Below are 16,942 nucleotides of genomic sequence, written 5' to 3' on the forward strand. Positions count from 1 at the left end.
ATTACATACTGTGTATGCAACTTTAGCTTTTTGGATGGCACAGAGTCATTACCAAATGTACTAATACTGCTGTCCTCTAGACCAGGCTGGCTGTCCCTATGGCCTTTGCCAATGTAGGCTCTCCATCGTCATTGTGGACTCCTTCCTTTCATCAACACAAATATGCTATGGATCAGTAAATCAAATTATCAAATTATTAAACTCACATTCAAAGAAACATGTATGCTCTACATACAGAATCATGACTTGGGGCATTGTTCGAAGCTTTTCTTTCTTTTTTTTTTAAAAAATCATTTCAGTTCTCTTAGTTGTGTTTCATTTTGAAGAGTGTCAGATTACCTTGGGATGAATGAGGCATTACTACATATAAATATTTAAACAAGTTCATTTGAATATTAACAAAAAGAAAAACTAAACTTAGTATTGCTACCTTTTTATACAAAGTATTTCATCACTTTAAGGTAACATTTGGGTTCCTGTTTCTTTACCCCAAAACAAACACAAACAAATGTTCTATAGACAGTTATCAGTCTGTCCAGAAAATGGGGGGAGAGAGGGGGCATGAACTCAGGTGCAATCATGTCACAGTCAAGGCATGTCTGCTTCCAATACATTCAAAGACAGTTAAAACGGAGAACAGAAAAAAAAAAATAGTTAAAATAGGCCTTTTGCAGTCTGAGAATTCAAGATCTTTAAAAAATATTTGTAAATACACATACATGCAAATTCTCCATATTTACAAATTTCACAAAATTAAGAAGTTGCAGAGAAATTAGAAGTAGCATGGTGAATCTGACAAGCTACATGTAAATGCTTTTCCACTGTCACAGTCCTGAATATAGCAGTCCTAGTAGTTTTAATACATTTTCTACATGGCCTTTTAAAAAAAAGTTAGTCACTAGAAGTCTTTAAGAATTCAAGATGTTCTCAACTCACTACTCATTATTTAAGGCCACTTTGGTAAAGGCATTGCAGCAAGAACACAAAAACAATAGCATATTTTCTAATATTTATTTTGTTCACCTGCAAACTGTAGCAAAACATGATCAGCTTTATTCCGCAGACAGGTGTCCTTCACATCTTTAAAGAATTTAGCCGTGTATAAATAGAAGAGCTCTTTAGAAGGAAAAATTCAAGAATGAATAAAACCTTCCGATTTTGACTTTGAACTTTCCAGAAGTGATGCTTCAAATGATTTTAATCATTCATTCCAAGATATATGACAGCACCTTAAAAGTGGCTGATCTATTCCCCAGTAACATTTCTCACATAACAATGTGTTAAAGTTACAAATACTGATATGCACAAATAGCTAATTTCTAAGAAAAATATGTACAGTACTGCAGCATAATGAATGTGGGATCTGCAATAACTTAACATTAGCCAATTTTTAATGTACATGATGCCGCTACCTTTTTCTGCCAATTCACACGTGAAAAGTTGTTGCTGAGCCCTCTGTTTCGCACATATTACCTGGTGTTTAATACACAATGCAGGCTTTTTAAAGACTTCTCTCATGTTTAAAGCTAAGATCAGTGAAACAAGACAACAGTGCAAGAGGCGGAGAGATGTAATATGATCACATAAAAGTTCGTTCCAGTACAGTGTCTGTGTAAGGCTATAAGAAAGGATTGGTTGATGAGCTTCCTGTTGGAAATTGTCCTGTTGGTGCACCAGGCTATCGGAAAAAACACAAGAACAAAATAAACAGAAATGATGTTTGTATGAGACGAAAGCATTAAATTGTACTGAAAAACTTCAAACTTTTGTTAAGAATTTTTTATTGCCAACCTTTATTCATTTCTGTTGCTGTCAACAAACTGTAAACCACCTCCTACTTGTTACAGACTACACTGTCCTTTCATATATATTTGTTTATACAAGTGCTTTAATACTGTCTAAAAAGGAGCCTGGCACTTAAAAGAAGTACTTGTACCTTCAAAAAACAAACAAAAATCTCATTCTTAAGACTCCTTTTCCCTAAATCCAAAGGTTTCTTCAAGTATAATTCTGGCAAGAGTGCATGTATTTCATATTATAAAATAGCGACTCTATTATCCACACTTTGATTTGCAACTAACTTCTTACAGGCATTGTAAGGGCCATACATAATCTATAGCATCATATTAACAGAACACTAAGTTGTATGCAAGGATAGTCACATTCTGTTTTCCCAGGTTAATAAATTGTAACTTATTTTCTAAGGTGCTAAAACTGAAATTCACTCACCATAAAAGGATTACTAGACACTCCAGCAGCTGCAACTTGACCAAAAGGGGTCACTACTGGTTTTGTTTGTCCAAATGTTGCAAAACCTGCACCTTGTTAAAAAGAGAGAGAGCCACCAGTTACAAGCGACACTGCCACCAAGAGATGATCCCAACCTTAGAAGTCTCATAAAAGTTCTTACCAGATGGCAAAATAAAATGCAACATTAGGTCTCATGTCTTTTCAGACACTAGAGACAAACTTCCTAAGGCATTTATTAAGAGCCTCAGAGCTCTGAAACAATCTAACTCAGCCCAGAATAGGTCACTGACCTTTAAGGACTTAACTGACAGATGGGTGTGTGACTACTTGAGGGAGGCATATGGCCAATACAGTGGACTCTACACACCACCACAGTATTTCTTATGAAACATGTCATCATTTATGACTATTCAATGCACTATATTTCCTAACTACTGAATGTATGAGATCCGAGAACATTCTTGAAAAGTATGGATTTCAAACTTCAGCAACTAAGAAACCGGGTAAGAAGAAGGGCTAAGTCAATCTCCTAGCCAGTCACCAAAACAAGCTGCAAGTACATCACTGTCACCTACTTAAGAGGGTTTGTCTAAAACATCACTACACCAAAAAGGCACGCCAGCAACCACTCTTCACAAAAATACAATTTCCATTTCAAACCAAGAAACATATGAGAACACAAGACGGACTTAAAAGACAAAGACATGGGTGATTCTAAGAAGAGCTTTACAGTCACTGAGGTCGCCTAACACACGGTCAAGGAAATGTATAAAACCACAATCTTCTTATGTAGAGCCCAAACTGCCAAAGGCTCTCTTCTGGAGTCCCCACTCGGTGCACAAGACTATAGCAATCTAAGACAGTCTTCATCTGAAGCACTTAACATCAACTATGTAAGAGGCACTGACATCATGCAGCTGGCCAGATGTTCAAGCTTACCATTGGGCTGTTGAGAGAAAGCTGTCTGCTGAGGAAAAGCTGCTTGGGTCGGGAAGGCGGGCTGCTGGAAACTGCCACTAAAGCTGGTGGGGAGACTGTACGGGGCAGGAGTTCCAAATCCTGCTGGCATACTCATGGACGCAGTGCCAAAGGTTGCCGCTGATAAGAGAAACATGGGGGGGTCAGAGACACACACAGCAATTCACAGTGTGCAATACACCGCACCTACCTTGAAAACACTAAGATACACATTAAGGGCATCTGAAACTCCCAAATCCTGACAAAGTCAGCATAGACTAGCACTGTCTACTGTAACTATAATAGAACCTAAGAAATTTTGTCCTGAAATGCAGTGACCAGAAAGAAACTACTAAAGCTATCATTTGAACTCCACCCCGCCCCAAAATTTCCCTAAGCAATTACATAAAGTCAAATAATAGCCTGCTTTCACAAGCCAGTCATACTGTGATGCACACAGGAGTACACATCCTGGGTTTGAGGCAGTTTTCCTATATCTAACTTAAAGAAAACCTAACTTTAATCACTAAGGTTCATGTTTCTGTAGAAAAAAATTTAAGACCTCTTAAAGAGTTCATTAAAAATAATAGGATTTATAGGGCAACTAGGGTGAAAGGCAGGGCATTCAAAACTACAGTTTTATAACTACAGCCAAAGACAAAAGAAAGAAAGAAATTCTATTTAAAACATTAATGCAATTATAAGAATATAGTAAGTTCCTACTAATTATATATATGTGTATATACAATTATATACAACTTTATATGTATATATACACACAATATATATAGACATAAGTGTGTGTGTATATATATGTACATACATACACAAAACACACACACACACACACACACACACACACACACACACACACACGGACACACACACATGGACACATACTTCTACACCCCCATTTCACAAGTCTGGAAGAGAATGGAGGCTATCCGGGGTTACTGAGCTGCACAAGTTGGTATCAATGCACAAAGATTAGAAAAGAAGCGCAAAGGGCATTTTTACAAGAGATGACTACCAGGCCCATGGGTCCTGTGTCCATGTTACTAGCTCCTCCTTGGCTTGCTGTGCTTTGTGGGTAAATCATGAGCTGGACTCTATGTGGGAATCACCAATGTTTATGTGATATGCCTGCATCAAGCCCTATTTACATAAACAACCACATTTATAAACAAACTCTCACTTTAGAGACGTGCAGTAGTGGAACGCCGTGTAACTGGTAGGAAATACGTAAAACAGCACCTTCCCATGATCCGATGGTATGCTTGTTATCAGGAAGGACTGAGTGAAATAAGTGACAATAACATTGCTTTAACTGTGTACTCCTGCTTAAGGATACAATGAAATATTACTGTCAAAGCATATCAACTTATTTACTGAATTTCCTCACTTCAAAAACTTTACCAAACTGGTGACTGATTCAAGGCAAAGAAATTAAATATGAAAAGCACTTCATAAAATGTTCTTATCTAAAAACAAACAAACTGAAAAGTGTTATAGCAATCCTAATGTTTATGACAATGCAAATTCGCTCAAGGAACCTAATTAGACTCAGAAGGTTTCTGGTTTTTACGTCTTTACTGATAGGATGGAGGGAGAAAAGAACAGGCTATTGGGAAGCAAGTGAATGAAAGGAAGAAAGAGAGTCTGAGCACACTGCAAGGAGACAGGAGGGTGTCACTGCAGACACAATGCGCTGATGCAGCTGACAGGTCACTGCGGAAAGCACTCAAAGCAAAGCTCGGACAGCTAGGCAAAACCAAACTCCATGAGATAAAGCAGGAAAATGATTTGGTGCATCAAAAGGTATCACTTACAGTACTATGGATTAAAACATAAGAAAAACAATCAAAATAGCTATTAACGTTCTACTGTGACCATGGAGGTAAGCAATAATGCTTTTCAGTATTAAAACATAAATCATTATATAGCATTTTCATGTTACTTTAAATACAACATGACCTTGATGCCACACATCCATGCCCACTCCATATTAAAACATGGAAATAACTTAACTCTACATGCAAGGATCCAGAACACTAGCAGAAGCTTCCACAAGCAGCTAGACAAATTGCCACACATATCTAGTTGTGGCCACCTACCAAAATGAGCGTGAGGAAACACTTGAGAATGCATTGCTCCAGAAAGGCCTTATGGGAAGCCATAAAGAGACCAAGGTCAATCAAGTTATGTACAGTTACTGTTAAAGTAAAAGTTAAATGGTTTCATTAAAGAGCTCTAGAGTTAGAATGCAATACTGCCCACTGGGGGTCACAGGAATATACAGTAAAACTCACCCACAAAGGAGACCTCTTGTTTCAATTACATTCACGACATTGTAGTATGTCACTTTTAACAGTTTAGAACAATAAATAGCAAGTGAAGAAAAACTACTGAAATATATTCTTAAAAATAATCCTTCATAGCTGGGCACAACAGCTCACACTTTTAATTCCAGCCTGGGAGGAGGGATTATCTCTGTGACTTTGAGGCCAGCCGTATCCTATATAATGAATTCCAAACCAACCAGGCCTACAGAGTGAGATTCTGTCTCAAAACAAAAGTAATCTTAGCTTTGTTTTATCATGTGAAAATAGAACTATAACCATAAAAACAGTACAGTAAGAGCCAGGCATAGGGGCATACACTTGAAATCCTGACAAGTTTAGAGATGGAGGCAGGAAAATCAGTAGTACAAAGGCCAGCCTCAGCTACAAAGTAAATTCAGGGCCAGTCTGGGCTACATGAAACCTTATCTCAACACACACACGCACACATGCACGCACAAACACACACACAGTAAGCATCATGAGACATGTCCAAAAAAATGTTCCTTTACCAACTGAAACTCCAAGTCTTGAACAGAGCACCTGAATGACACCAGAATGTTTTCTTCACAAATCAAGACATTAACTAGAAGTATCTAAAAATAACTTAAATGAGCTAAGAATTATGAGGAGAAAAATCACCAAACATATAAAATTAGAAAGTGAGTCGAGCCCCTTTAGTTGACTGAAAGCATCCTGACTGACAGAACGGAGAAAGGCATCCTGTGCATGACTCACCTGGTGGGCAGGAGGACAGCGCCTCATGTATATATGCAGGTAACAGAAGAGACTTAGCTTACTGCAGTCTACAGCTCTGTTCTGCTGTCGTTAAATGGTCTCGATTGGGGTTATTTCTAAAATATATTTCTATGCATTTTAGACTGGAATACTTTTTAGATTAGCAAAAATCGGAGGCCCAGGGTGATAGAGGAAGACAAGTCTGAGTCTTGGTTCTGCCGCTTTCTACCTCTGTATTTTTAACTCATACAAACTTCAGTTTCCTCATTTGCAAAGGGGATGATGGAAGGACAGAGAAAACAGGACCCATGTACTTCACAAAGCTACTATAAAAATGAAGTACAACAATGAGTTCATATACTATGTGGAAAGCAAAAAGTATTTTTCTTGCCTATTTAAATAGATTTTATATTGTGTTCTTAATTTAGCAAAATGTTGCAAAGGGGGCAGGAGGGATGGTACAATTGGTAAAGTTCCTACAAGCACAAAGTCCTGAGTTCAGTCCCAGAACCCATAGAATCACTTCTCTGCCTTTTGGCTAAAATCCATGTGGACATTATCAGACGTGGTAGCACAGGCCTGTAATCCCAGACCGAGGAAGCAGAGACACAAGAATCCCTAAGGCTTCTAGGTCAGCAACTGTAGCCTACTTGGTGAGCTCCAGGCCAGTGAGAGACTCTGTCTCTAAAGAGGTAGATGACATTACTAAGGATGACACCTAGTGTCATCTTCTCGCTTTATGAACACACCCATGTGAGCATGTGTACATGAACACAAACACATTTTTAGAGCTGAAAAAAAAAAAGGTTAGCAAAGAAGAGTTCTGTGATAAAAAGTTTGGTCAATTTAACTCTCTTCTTAGAAATCTAAAAGCTTCCACTAGTCTTGCATCAGTAATGCTTGCTAAACTGTGCTTTCTCAGCACTTCCCCTATGCACTTACTGAGGCACAAAACTCTCTCCCATTGAATACTGCTTTGAAAACTTCTCAAGGCCAGCAATATGGCTCAGCAGATAAATAAAAGGGCTTGCTGCATAAGCCTGAATCTTGAGTTCAATCCCTAGATCCCACAATGGAAGAACTGATCCCAAAAGCTGTTCTCTGACCTCCACACAAGTTCTACAGGCCATTCACAGTTCCCTACCCCACCCCCAGTTTCTCTCTAATAAAACTATTTTAAAAATTCTCAGTCAACAGTGACAGTTAACCAGTATTAAGCACCACCATACTTTAGTCTGGAACAGCTGACAGCCCAGGTTGGTACTTATGTGTTATTCTTCAAGAGCATAGAACTGTCCCACACTGTTCTTCCAAAGCTATCTCAAAAGAAGATTTCACAGGGCTATTAACACATTTGAGAGAAACAAAGAGCACTCCAGGAGTCCAAGTTCTGCAAAGGCCTGGAAATTCCCAAGGACCACAGTGTAGCTGTCAAAGCATCGCAGTGCGGCAGCTTCAACATCTGTTTCAACAACTTAATCAATTTCATAATAACCTAAAAAAGATATCCAATGGGATACATCAAAACACCTTATAATGCAAAAATTACTTTGAAATAGCCAGGAATGGTGGCACACGCCTTTAATCCCAGCATTTAGAAGGCAAAGGCAGGCAGATTTCTTTCAGTCCAAGGCTGGCCTGGTCTACATACCAAGTTCTAGGACAGGGCAGTCAGGGCTCCACAGAGAAAACTTATCTCCAAAAAAAAAGGGGGGGGGGGCAAAAAACAAAAACAAAAAAAATTATTTTGAAATAAAAATCTGTAGATAGTATTTTCTTTCTGATAAACTTCAAAGTTAAATATTGCTATATCATCTGTAGATCTTATATATACTACTACATTCTATATAGAAGCTTACCTCTTAAAATACTTTCAAAGGCAGTAAAAAATAAAGCAGTGGGGGGGGGGGGTGTCCCAGGCTCTAAACAAATAATTTTTAAAAATTAAATCTGATAGGAATTTCAAATACTTAAATTATGACTAATGTGTTTGTGTAAATGAAAAATAATACTTATTATTCTGACTTCTGGCATCACAATTTTTAATTTCTGCTGCTTTGTTTAGCTAGGTTCTCCCTGCAGTAGTCCAGACTGGCCTCCAACTCCTGACCTTCCTCTGCCTCTCACTGCTGAGTTAACAGACAAACACCACCACACTAGCTCTGCCATCCTAATTCGTAGTCTTGCCAATGATAAAGACGTTTATCATAATTACTAATTCTTAATGATTAGGTATGTTATAATGGTATACTCTTAGAACTTCCTATCAACACTTGCTATAATTGGTGTGGAAGCTCTGGTTCTGACATTCTCTGAAACACACAGAAACCAAGTTTCTGGAGTCTAGTCACACCACTTACACCTGCTGATGTGCCATGCCAGGAGATGGCAGCAAGTCAAAACAAAGGAATGCAATGAGAATGACGTGACTGGCTTGGGTGTGAAACAAGTATGGAAAAAAGATGGGAAGATAAACAGAATTAATGAAAAAAAAAATAGTGAAAGACAAAATGTTCAAGTACTGAACTCCAAAATGAATAGACATTATAGTTTAGTTCATAGAATGCATGCCTAGGATGCAGGAGGACCCAGGCATAATCCTCAGCTCTCATAAAAAAACAAACACCAAAAAAAACCCCACATAAAATACGAAGCTGAAAAGAGGCACTAGGAATATTTAATTAGAGTTAATATAACAAAATTCACTCATCCAATATAATCTCATAAGGCTTTTTATGAAAGCGTTTTATTGATACTGAATGTCTAACAGCCATTCTGGCACCAAACAAGCCGAACTACTATTGTCAATCAAGTTCTTCTGCCCATATTTGAGCTTCCCAATCTGAAAACCCAGTTTCAGCCAGAAGGGTGGAAACATAACTTCTCAGGTCCTTTGTGACTGTTAACCCTAAATGTCAGAAACTTTCAGTAGCATTTGTCTTTTTTTTCTTTTTTTTAAAGACAAGGTCTTTCTTTCTTTTTCTTTTTTTTTTTTTTTCTCCCAAGAAAGGGTTTCTTTGTGTAACTCTGGATGTCCTGGAATTCACTCTGTAGACCAGGCTGGCCTCCAACTCACAGCACTCCACTTGCCTCTGCCTCCCAAGTGCTAGGATTAAAGGCGTGCACCACCACTGCCCAGCAAGGTCTTTCTATGTGGCTCAGGCTGGCCTCATACTATCCTCCTGCCTCAGCCTTCCAAGTACTGGGATGAAAGATATATGCACCACACCCAGCTGGCATCTGTGTTTCTGAACACACTCACCTAGCCTTTTCCTGCACTACGCTTCAGTAGAAAGAGGTCTCATGTTAGGTATGATTTATAATAAATGAGTAAATAAATAATAAATAATAAACTCCTTTCCTCACGGTTATGATTCCTTGATCTGTCTTTTCTTCTTACCTGTTGCTCCTCTGGCATTGGTCTGAAATGGGTTTGTAGATGATGCAGCAGAAGGACCAGTAGCAGCAACAAATGGATTCGTAGAAGGCGTAGCTTTTAAAGAAGTATAAAATATGCTGTAAAATCTTAATATTTTATATTCAAGATTTTTAAACTTTCTTCACTATTTTTGAAGACAAAAATGTATACCTTTTGATAATAAAATGTTTCTTTCTTACTATCTTCCAGCACCCCTAAAAAGAACATTCTCTATGAAAAGTACATACCCCCAAATGGAGCGGGCCCACTTGAAGCAGGCTGTGTCTGAGCAGAAGCACCCACAGGCACTGTTCCAAATACACTGCTGAAGAGAATATCAAGAGTCAGCATTTAATAAAGAAACAAGGTCATCTACCTACAGGCTGGCCACAAGATTCCAAAGCACATAAAAATTAACCTTTCTACACACCACTGCAGTTCTCAATGGTAACTCAAGATGAGTTTACATAAGGAAAATTTACTGAAATTCCAGTAACAAATTATTTACATATGCCATCTCTGTCAATCAGAAGTATATAAAAATTGAGAATTTAAAAAATATGCATCTAAGATTGGCTTCCATTACACAACAGCATTAAGTATTTTTAATAACTATTTTCAAGGCAAAAGGAACTTTTATTGTACATTTCTACCAATCCATGTATATATTACCATCTGTTTGACATGTAGGATGAACATGTACCTTACTTATATGCATACTTAACAACAGGGAAGAGTATTTCACTTTCTTTGATATGACACCAAAACTGGCAGTTTCCTAAAGGTTGTCTCAAATGGGGAATTTAAAAGCTATCAATGAACTTTTTCCACCCCACAAGGTCAAAGTTCACTATATCTTCACTTTCCAGTTTATGGTAGAATGCACAAATTTCCCAAACTTCTAACATTCCATTTCAACAAGTTTTGTTTCTTTTTTGAGACAAGATTCCATACAGCAAAGGCTGGCCTGGAATCTGTTCTGCAGGGTGATCTTGAACTTCCCTGCCTCTACTTCCAGGAACTGGTCATAAAGGTGTGCACCTCTGTGCTGGGAATCAAATCCAGAGTTTCCTGCATGCTGTGCAAGAACCACTTGAGCACTGCCCTCAGCATAAGGGGTATTCTTTACAGCGATCACACTCTTTGTAAAAATATCCAACAAATACTGAAATCCAAACCACCATAATATGAGTAGCTGCCTTGTCCCAAAACTTAACAACAGTAAATTTCTTTTCAAGACAAACATATGTTTTACTATGCATCCAAACTATGATACATAACTAACTTAATATACAGAAAATACATTTAATGGAAAACTAATCAAAGTTGAAAGTGTTATCATTTTACCAAGAATATTTGTTAGAAAAACTAATCAACACTATTTGTAAGGTAAAGAGAGAAATGGTGTCACATGCTATTTGAGAAGATGCGCAAGAATCATGAGTCCAACACCAGTTCAGGCAACATAAGGAAACTTTTTTTTTTTTTAAATCAGAAATAAAACAGTGTGTGTGTGTGTGTGTGTGTGTGTGTGTGTGTGTGTGCAGAAATCCAATGTCTGCTCTGATCTGACCTGAGGACACTACCTTAATTTCTGCAGCAAAGCTTTCCTGCCTCATTGTTATTTTGTGTACCATCAATACAAATGTCAATCACTGAAAAATCAAATTAGCATCTCAGAATTATGAAAAAGGTCTGAATTTACAGATCCAGTAAAGAGTCTAAAGTAACTCAAACATTCCACAGATCACACTTGTAAACTATTAATGTATCACAATGCAATATCAATAATCCATTCATCACATGGATTTCATCTGTATTTCCAGGCCTTATGGCTACCTTGTTACTATTATTAAAATATAACACAGACTACAGTATTAGTGAAGCAAACCAAAATAATGCCAAATTTTATTACTGGATTCAATTTGTTTCATTTCAAGTAATTAGACTTTCCCTCTAGAAAAGGTGCCAAAAGGAAATAAACTAAATAATAATAGTAATAAAGCAGCTATATCTACAGAAATGGAACAAAAGAAATGACTAGAATGGTTATACTTTCCATAAATGTAAAAGGGTTGTTAAAAGTCTAATGCTCTTCTAGGTTTGGAGGCACATGCCTGTAAGCACTCTGGAGACAGAGACAGAGGACCATGAACTCACAACCAACCTGGACTACATCAGACTTTATTTACCACAAGGCTGGTATTTTAAACATGTAGTCTTCCTGTTCTCTGGAAAACCTTTCCACAAGGTCTGTGCGTCCACAGTAGTGCATGTGCGGTTTATAATACCAAACGACAATGATGAGCCAGAGAAGTGACAGGGCCAATGGGGTTCGGTGCAAACAGACTAAACACTGTGCCCTGACATATGCAACTGGACTGCTAATCAATTATCTGCTGAGTACAATCCATATGCAATTGTCCATTTAGAAATTTGTGTTCTTTGAAGTATGTTTAGCACCCAGGAGTGAAAAGGAGTTAAGATTTCTAAATAAAAGAATATGGCAAATACTCAAGAACTACATTTTAAACAGCAAATTACGTTTAATTTCAACTTTAGATCTATTTTAACTTAGAAACTCTTCAACTATGTTTAAGTTACAATGCGACAAAAGTCCCTTTAAACTATGTCATTCAGACATGGAAACAGAGGTCCAGGTCAGGAGTGTGTGTACCTGCTGGCGTTACTGGTGGACGTGTACGCATTACTGGAGGTGGCTGCGGAACTGAACACGCTGTCTAACTCTGCCAGCGCTGCATACTTGTCCGAAGATGCACTTGAGTGACTGGGAACTGAAACCACAGAACCAACAGGAGCTTTACCCGTGGTCCCAAAACCACTCCCTTGATCACCTCCTGAAGGCAAACAAACAAAAAAGTTACACCAAAACTTTAATATTGTAGTGTCAGTTAATCAACCGTATTTGCCATGAACACAGGTAAACCCAAAACTGACTTGATCTAAACATTAAATAGACAGGGTTTAAAGAACTTTAAGACAGATGGTTTCGTTCAAATAAACACATAAATTTAAACGATGGACCTAATGTATATAGTATTAATAGTAACATTCTTCCAGAGTTTTCTATGAAAAACACATCAGAGATAATTATAACAGTAAACATTTACTAAGTGCTTCTTAAGCTAGGCACTGCTCTAAGTGCCTTCCATGCAATAATTCACAAAATGTAAGTCCAAGATTTTAATTCTATGATCTCTCTCAGTTTAGAAATGAGAAAAACAATGTTAGAGATCAAGATGCAGAATCTAGTGTAGGACAAATCCCCACTGTTCTCCATTCAGCTATACACTGTTAAAGGGGAAATACTGATCTAAAGGCCAAAACTTACTACAAAAAATATGTTAGAAAAATAATGGGTGGATCTCTGTAAGTTCAAGGCCAGCCTGGCCTACAGAGTAAGTTCCAGGACAGCCAGGGCTACTTAGAGAAAGCTTGTCTCAAAGGAAAAAAAAAAAAGAGGGGAAGGGGCAAAATGTTAATAAAAATAGTTTAAAATGCATACATAATAGAAATTATAAAATAGTACTATAGTCAGCTCTGTAAATAAAATATTTGGCCCTTTGTAGCCACAGAATAGGAAAGCATGTTTTTAAAGACAAAAATACAATTATTTTCAATTACTTTCTTTTGAAAATCATTGTTTATATTACATATATTTATGTATGTGTATATATATACATATATATGTGTGTATATATATATATATATATAATTTCTATGTCTTCAGTTTTCTAGTTGATATTTTTCGTGCAAAAATGCCAACAACCCTTTACTCAAAACATTGAATGTGCACATAACTTCTATACAAGTGAGAAAAGCACTGCCTCCTCAGATTTGAACGTATGTAATTTAGACAATTAGTATCTGTTTGGTTTACACATTGATACCTTGCCCAGCACTGAAGATATTGTCTAAATTAGCAAGTGCCGCATATTTGTCTGCTGTCTGTAAACCAGCTTTGTTTGTTGAAACTTTACTAACAGTTGATGCTGTCTGATGACTCTGGGATGTACTGAAGCTTCCAAAATCAGCACTGGAGGATTTGGGGAAGTTATCAAAATGAGCAAAATTAGCATTTACTGATCCAGCACTTCCACCTGTAACAGAATAAACAAAACATGAAATTTCTAGGCTTCTCTCCATCTCACTGGTAAATTATTTGTGATCATTTCTGCCTAAGGGAGGTGTCCTATAAGGACACTCTTATAACCATATGACTTTTATGAATTATGAAACTCGGTTTTCTAAGGCCTGATTTGTGGAGGTGGAGAGCTGTCATGGAAGCGCTGGAATTACATTCCTTCTAGCTATGTAGATAGTACCATCACCTTACAGTTCTTCCACAGACTCTGAGTAATGTTTAAGAATATGCTGGTAATAGTTTTTAAAATCCTTGACCTTTTCACTTAAAGAGCCATTAAGTGACTCTACACAGCAGATCAATGTGTATTCAACAGCCTGATGCTCACAGGAAAACTAAGCCCTACCATGTAGTTCAAAGTGTAAAAACTGAAGTACATGACAGTCATTTTTGGCGTCATAAAGCACAACTCACCTAACAGTTACTAGCATGCTGCCTGCTAAATCTGTACAGTACATTCTCAACCACAGAGACCCTTCTGAGCACTCAGACTTCAACCAGTGCCTTTCACTCTATGCTTTGAGTCCTACAGAGATATTAGTTCCTTCTTCCTAAACTGTCAAAATAGTGTCGTACACACTAAGGTGATAACAAAGGTCAAAGACTTTTTTTAAGTAGAACGGATCATTACCTATGCAAAAGACCTACCATCAATCAATTCTTTGACATTCCAAACCAAATACAAACTGATCTTTCTCAAGAATTAAACTCTGGCTGTTTCAAAGAAAACTAGGCACAGTGACACATGCCTATAATGTGACTTACTCAGGAGGCTGAGGCAGGAGGATTGCCAGTTCAACATCAACCTGGCAAGCACAGCAAGTCTCCATTTTAAAAATTAGGTTTTAAAGAAAAATCAGCTAAAACTAACATAGATAAATATGTTAAAAGACAATGATCTATTATGACTAGCTAGCAAACAAAATAAATACAAAATTTTTAAGATTTTTATGAAAAAATTTCAAATTATTAGATCAACTAACTTTCATTAAAAACTGTATCTTTAACTCTGAAGTTTAATAAAAGAAGAGAGAGTAAAATGAATTTATGAAGGCTTACTAAGAATGATGATGTTCTATAACTGAAAAAACATGAAATAACACAGAAAGCATATAAATTAATACAAGATGCCTACTGGACAACAGAACTTACTGTGGGTAGCCTGGAGAGGAAAAGCTGAAGTAAATTCACCAAAACTGCAGCTAGATGAAAGTACTGTGAATGCTGGACAGCCAGAAATGTGTAAATGATCAAAGTTAAAGGAGGCGAGAGAAAATGGAAAGAACAGGCTTTAAGACAACACACACAGAGTTCAAAGTTGAAAGAAAAATAGTTAGCGAAAAAGCTAAATAAGGGTTCAATGAATTGCTGAAAACAGTACACTTTATGCAAGAATTTTCTTGAAAACCAATTCCTGCACAACACCATTTCCATACTTGATTAAAGTGATCATTAACAATTTATACTTGACTAAATAACATTAAAATGTTTTTCTCAAGCTTGCTGCCCCATAAAATAACTTATTTTTATTTCTATTGAAGCTATCAACTAGCTTCCTTATCGCAAGATACGACATCAGCTTTAATCACTGTGTTTCAAACGTACTTAAAAACTTGTTGCTTTACAACCTCGGTGGCTGGAAATTTCAAGGCAGAACCCTGTGCAGGAAGAGGAGGATGAGTGCTGGACAGCAGACAATGACCAAAGAGTTCAGAGAAACAAAGAGTTCAGGTTTCCCCAGAGCTTTGTGAAATACAACTACTTTAAAATTAGGTCACTAGAGAATTTAGTTTTTCAAAACTACATTTGGAAAGTTTTGTTTTTTAAAGCAAACATTTAAGCACAATGCTGGAGAGGCTCTACCTGTAGTTTGGGGCTGAAAAGGAGAGTGACTTGCTGTGGGGAAACCTCCAAAATTACTCGAACACTAGACTGTCCAAATGCATCAAAGTTTGCAAAATCTGCATTTGCAGAATTCTGAGCTGTAATGGCAAGGACAACATATGTTAATGAATATGAAAACTACAACTGAGAAGACATGACAAATGAATTTAAGAATTTTATGAAAATGCCAATGCAATTTATAACTCACTTTAAAGAGAATTCATTTAAAAATCACATCTTTTTAACCCAGTTAGAAGTATATACTAAACGGTATCCAGAAATTTCTAAAAGTGCTTTGTAAAGTCATAGGTCTGTCTGTTTACAATACCCTTTGAATGGACTTAGTCACAGTATTATTTTAAAGGCTCTAGTAACAAAAGAAAGCTAATTCAGAACATTAAGTACATTCGTTTTGGTAAACAAAACTGTGGATACAGTCTAGGAAATCCATTTTGATTTTTGGTTGTATTTCTTTGTGTGTACATGAACAGAGGACAAAGCCTGACTTCAGGTGTCTTTCCAGTCAGTCTCCACCTTTGTTCTTTTGAGGCAGAGTTTCTCACAGAGCCTAGGCTCCCTGTTTCCACTGCTGGATACTGAGGCACAGGAACCACCAGTCTTTGCCTCAAATGCTGGGGTTATAGATGCACACCTCTGTACCCAGCTTTTGTGTGTATGCTGAGAATCTAAGTTAAGGTCATTATGCTTACACAGCAAACTTTTACTCAGCCATCTTCCCAGCCCAGTAACTCACTTTAAAATGATAATGAATCTGAAAAATAATTTAAATACCTAAAATAATGATATAGAGATGGTTTAATCACATTAATAAAACACTTTTGTTTTTAGTTGAGAAATAGGGTCTTTACTATGTAGCTTAGGCTGGCCTGTCCCTCATGATCTGCCTCAGTTTCCCCAGTGCTGGGATTATAGGTGTGGACTATCACACCCAGCTTTCTGGTTTATCTAACATTCATAAATATGTCCACTATGAGTACATGAAAGTGGGGGAAATGTATATGGACACAATCACTAAAAAGCTAAAGATACTTACATTTTAGAAGCTATTTAAAACTCATTAAAATTTAAGAAACAATAAAAGATAATTGCAATTATAACAAAAAACCTAAGATCAAAATTCTAGAGTTCTCTAAACTTTAAATACATAAGACCATTAAAAAGCATTTTGAA

The 16,942-nt window shown here is 37.1% G+C and overlaps 1 protein-coding gene across 1 annotated transcript in view; it reads right to left on the reverse strand.

The window, feature by feature from the left end:
* Positions 1-997: 997 nt before the first annotated feature.
* Agfg1 (ArfGAP with FG repeats 1) overlaps positions 998-16,942 on the reverse strand; it is a 52,832-nt gene continuing 36,887 nt past the window's right edge. Inside the window, 9 exon segments of the mRNA XM_059278859.1 lie at positions 998-1,678; positions 2,230-2,321; positions 3,190-3,348; positions 9,685-9,777; positions 9,951-10,027; positions 12,380-12,560; positions 13,614-13,823; positions 15,731-15,793; positions 15,796-15,849. Of these exon segments, the coding sequence (XP_059134842.1) occupies positions 1,619-1,678; positions 2,230-2,321; positions 3,190-3,348; positions 9,685-9,777; positions 9,951-10,027; positions 12,380-12,560; positions 13,614-13,823; positions 15,731-15,793; positions 15,796-15,849 (989 nt within the window). The 3' untranslated portion in view covers positions 998-1,618.

Source organism: Peromyscus eremicus, chromosome 13 (genome assembly GCF_949786415.1).
Source record: "Peromyscus eremicus chromosome 13, PerEre_H2_v1, whole genome shotgun sequence".
In the NCBI taxonomy this organism is placed as follows: Eukaryota; Metazoa; Chordata; class Mammalia; order Rodentia; family Cricetidae; genus Peromyscus; species Peromyscus eremicus.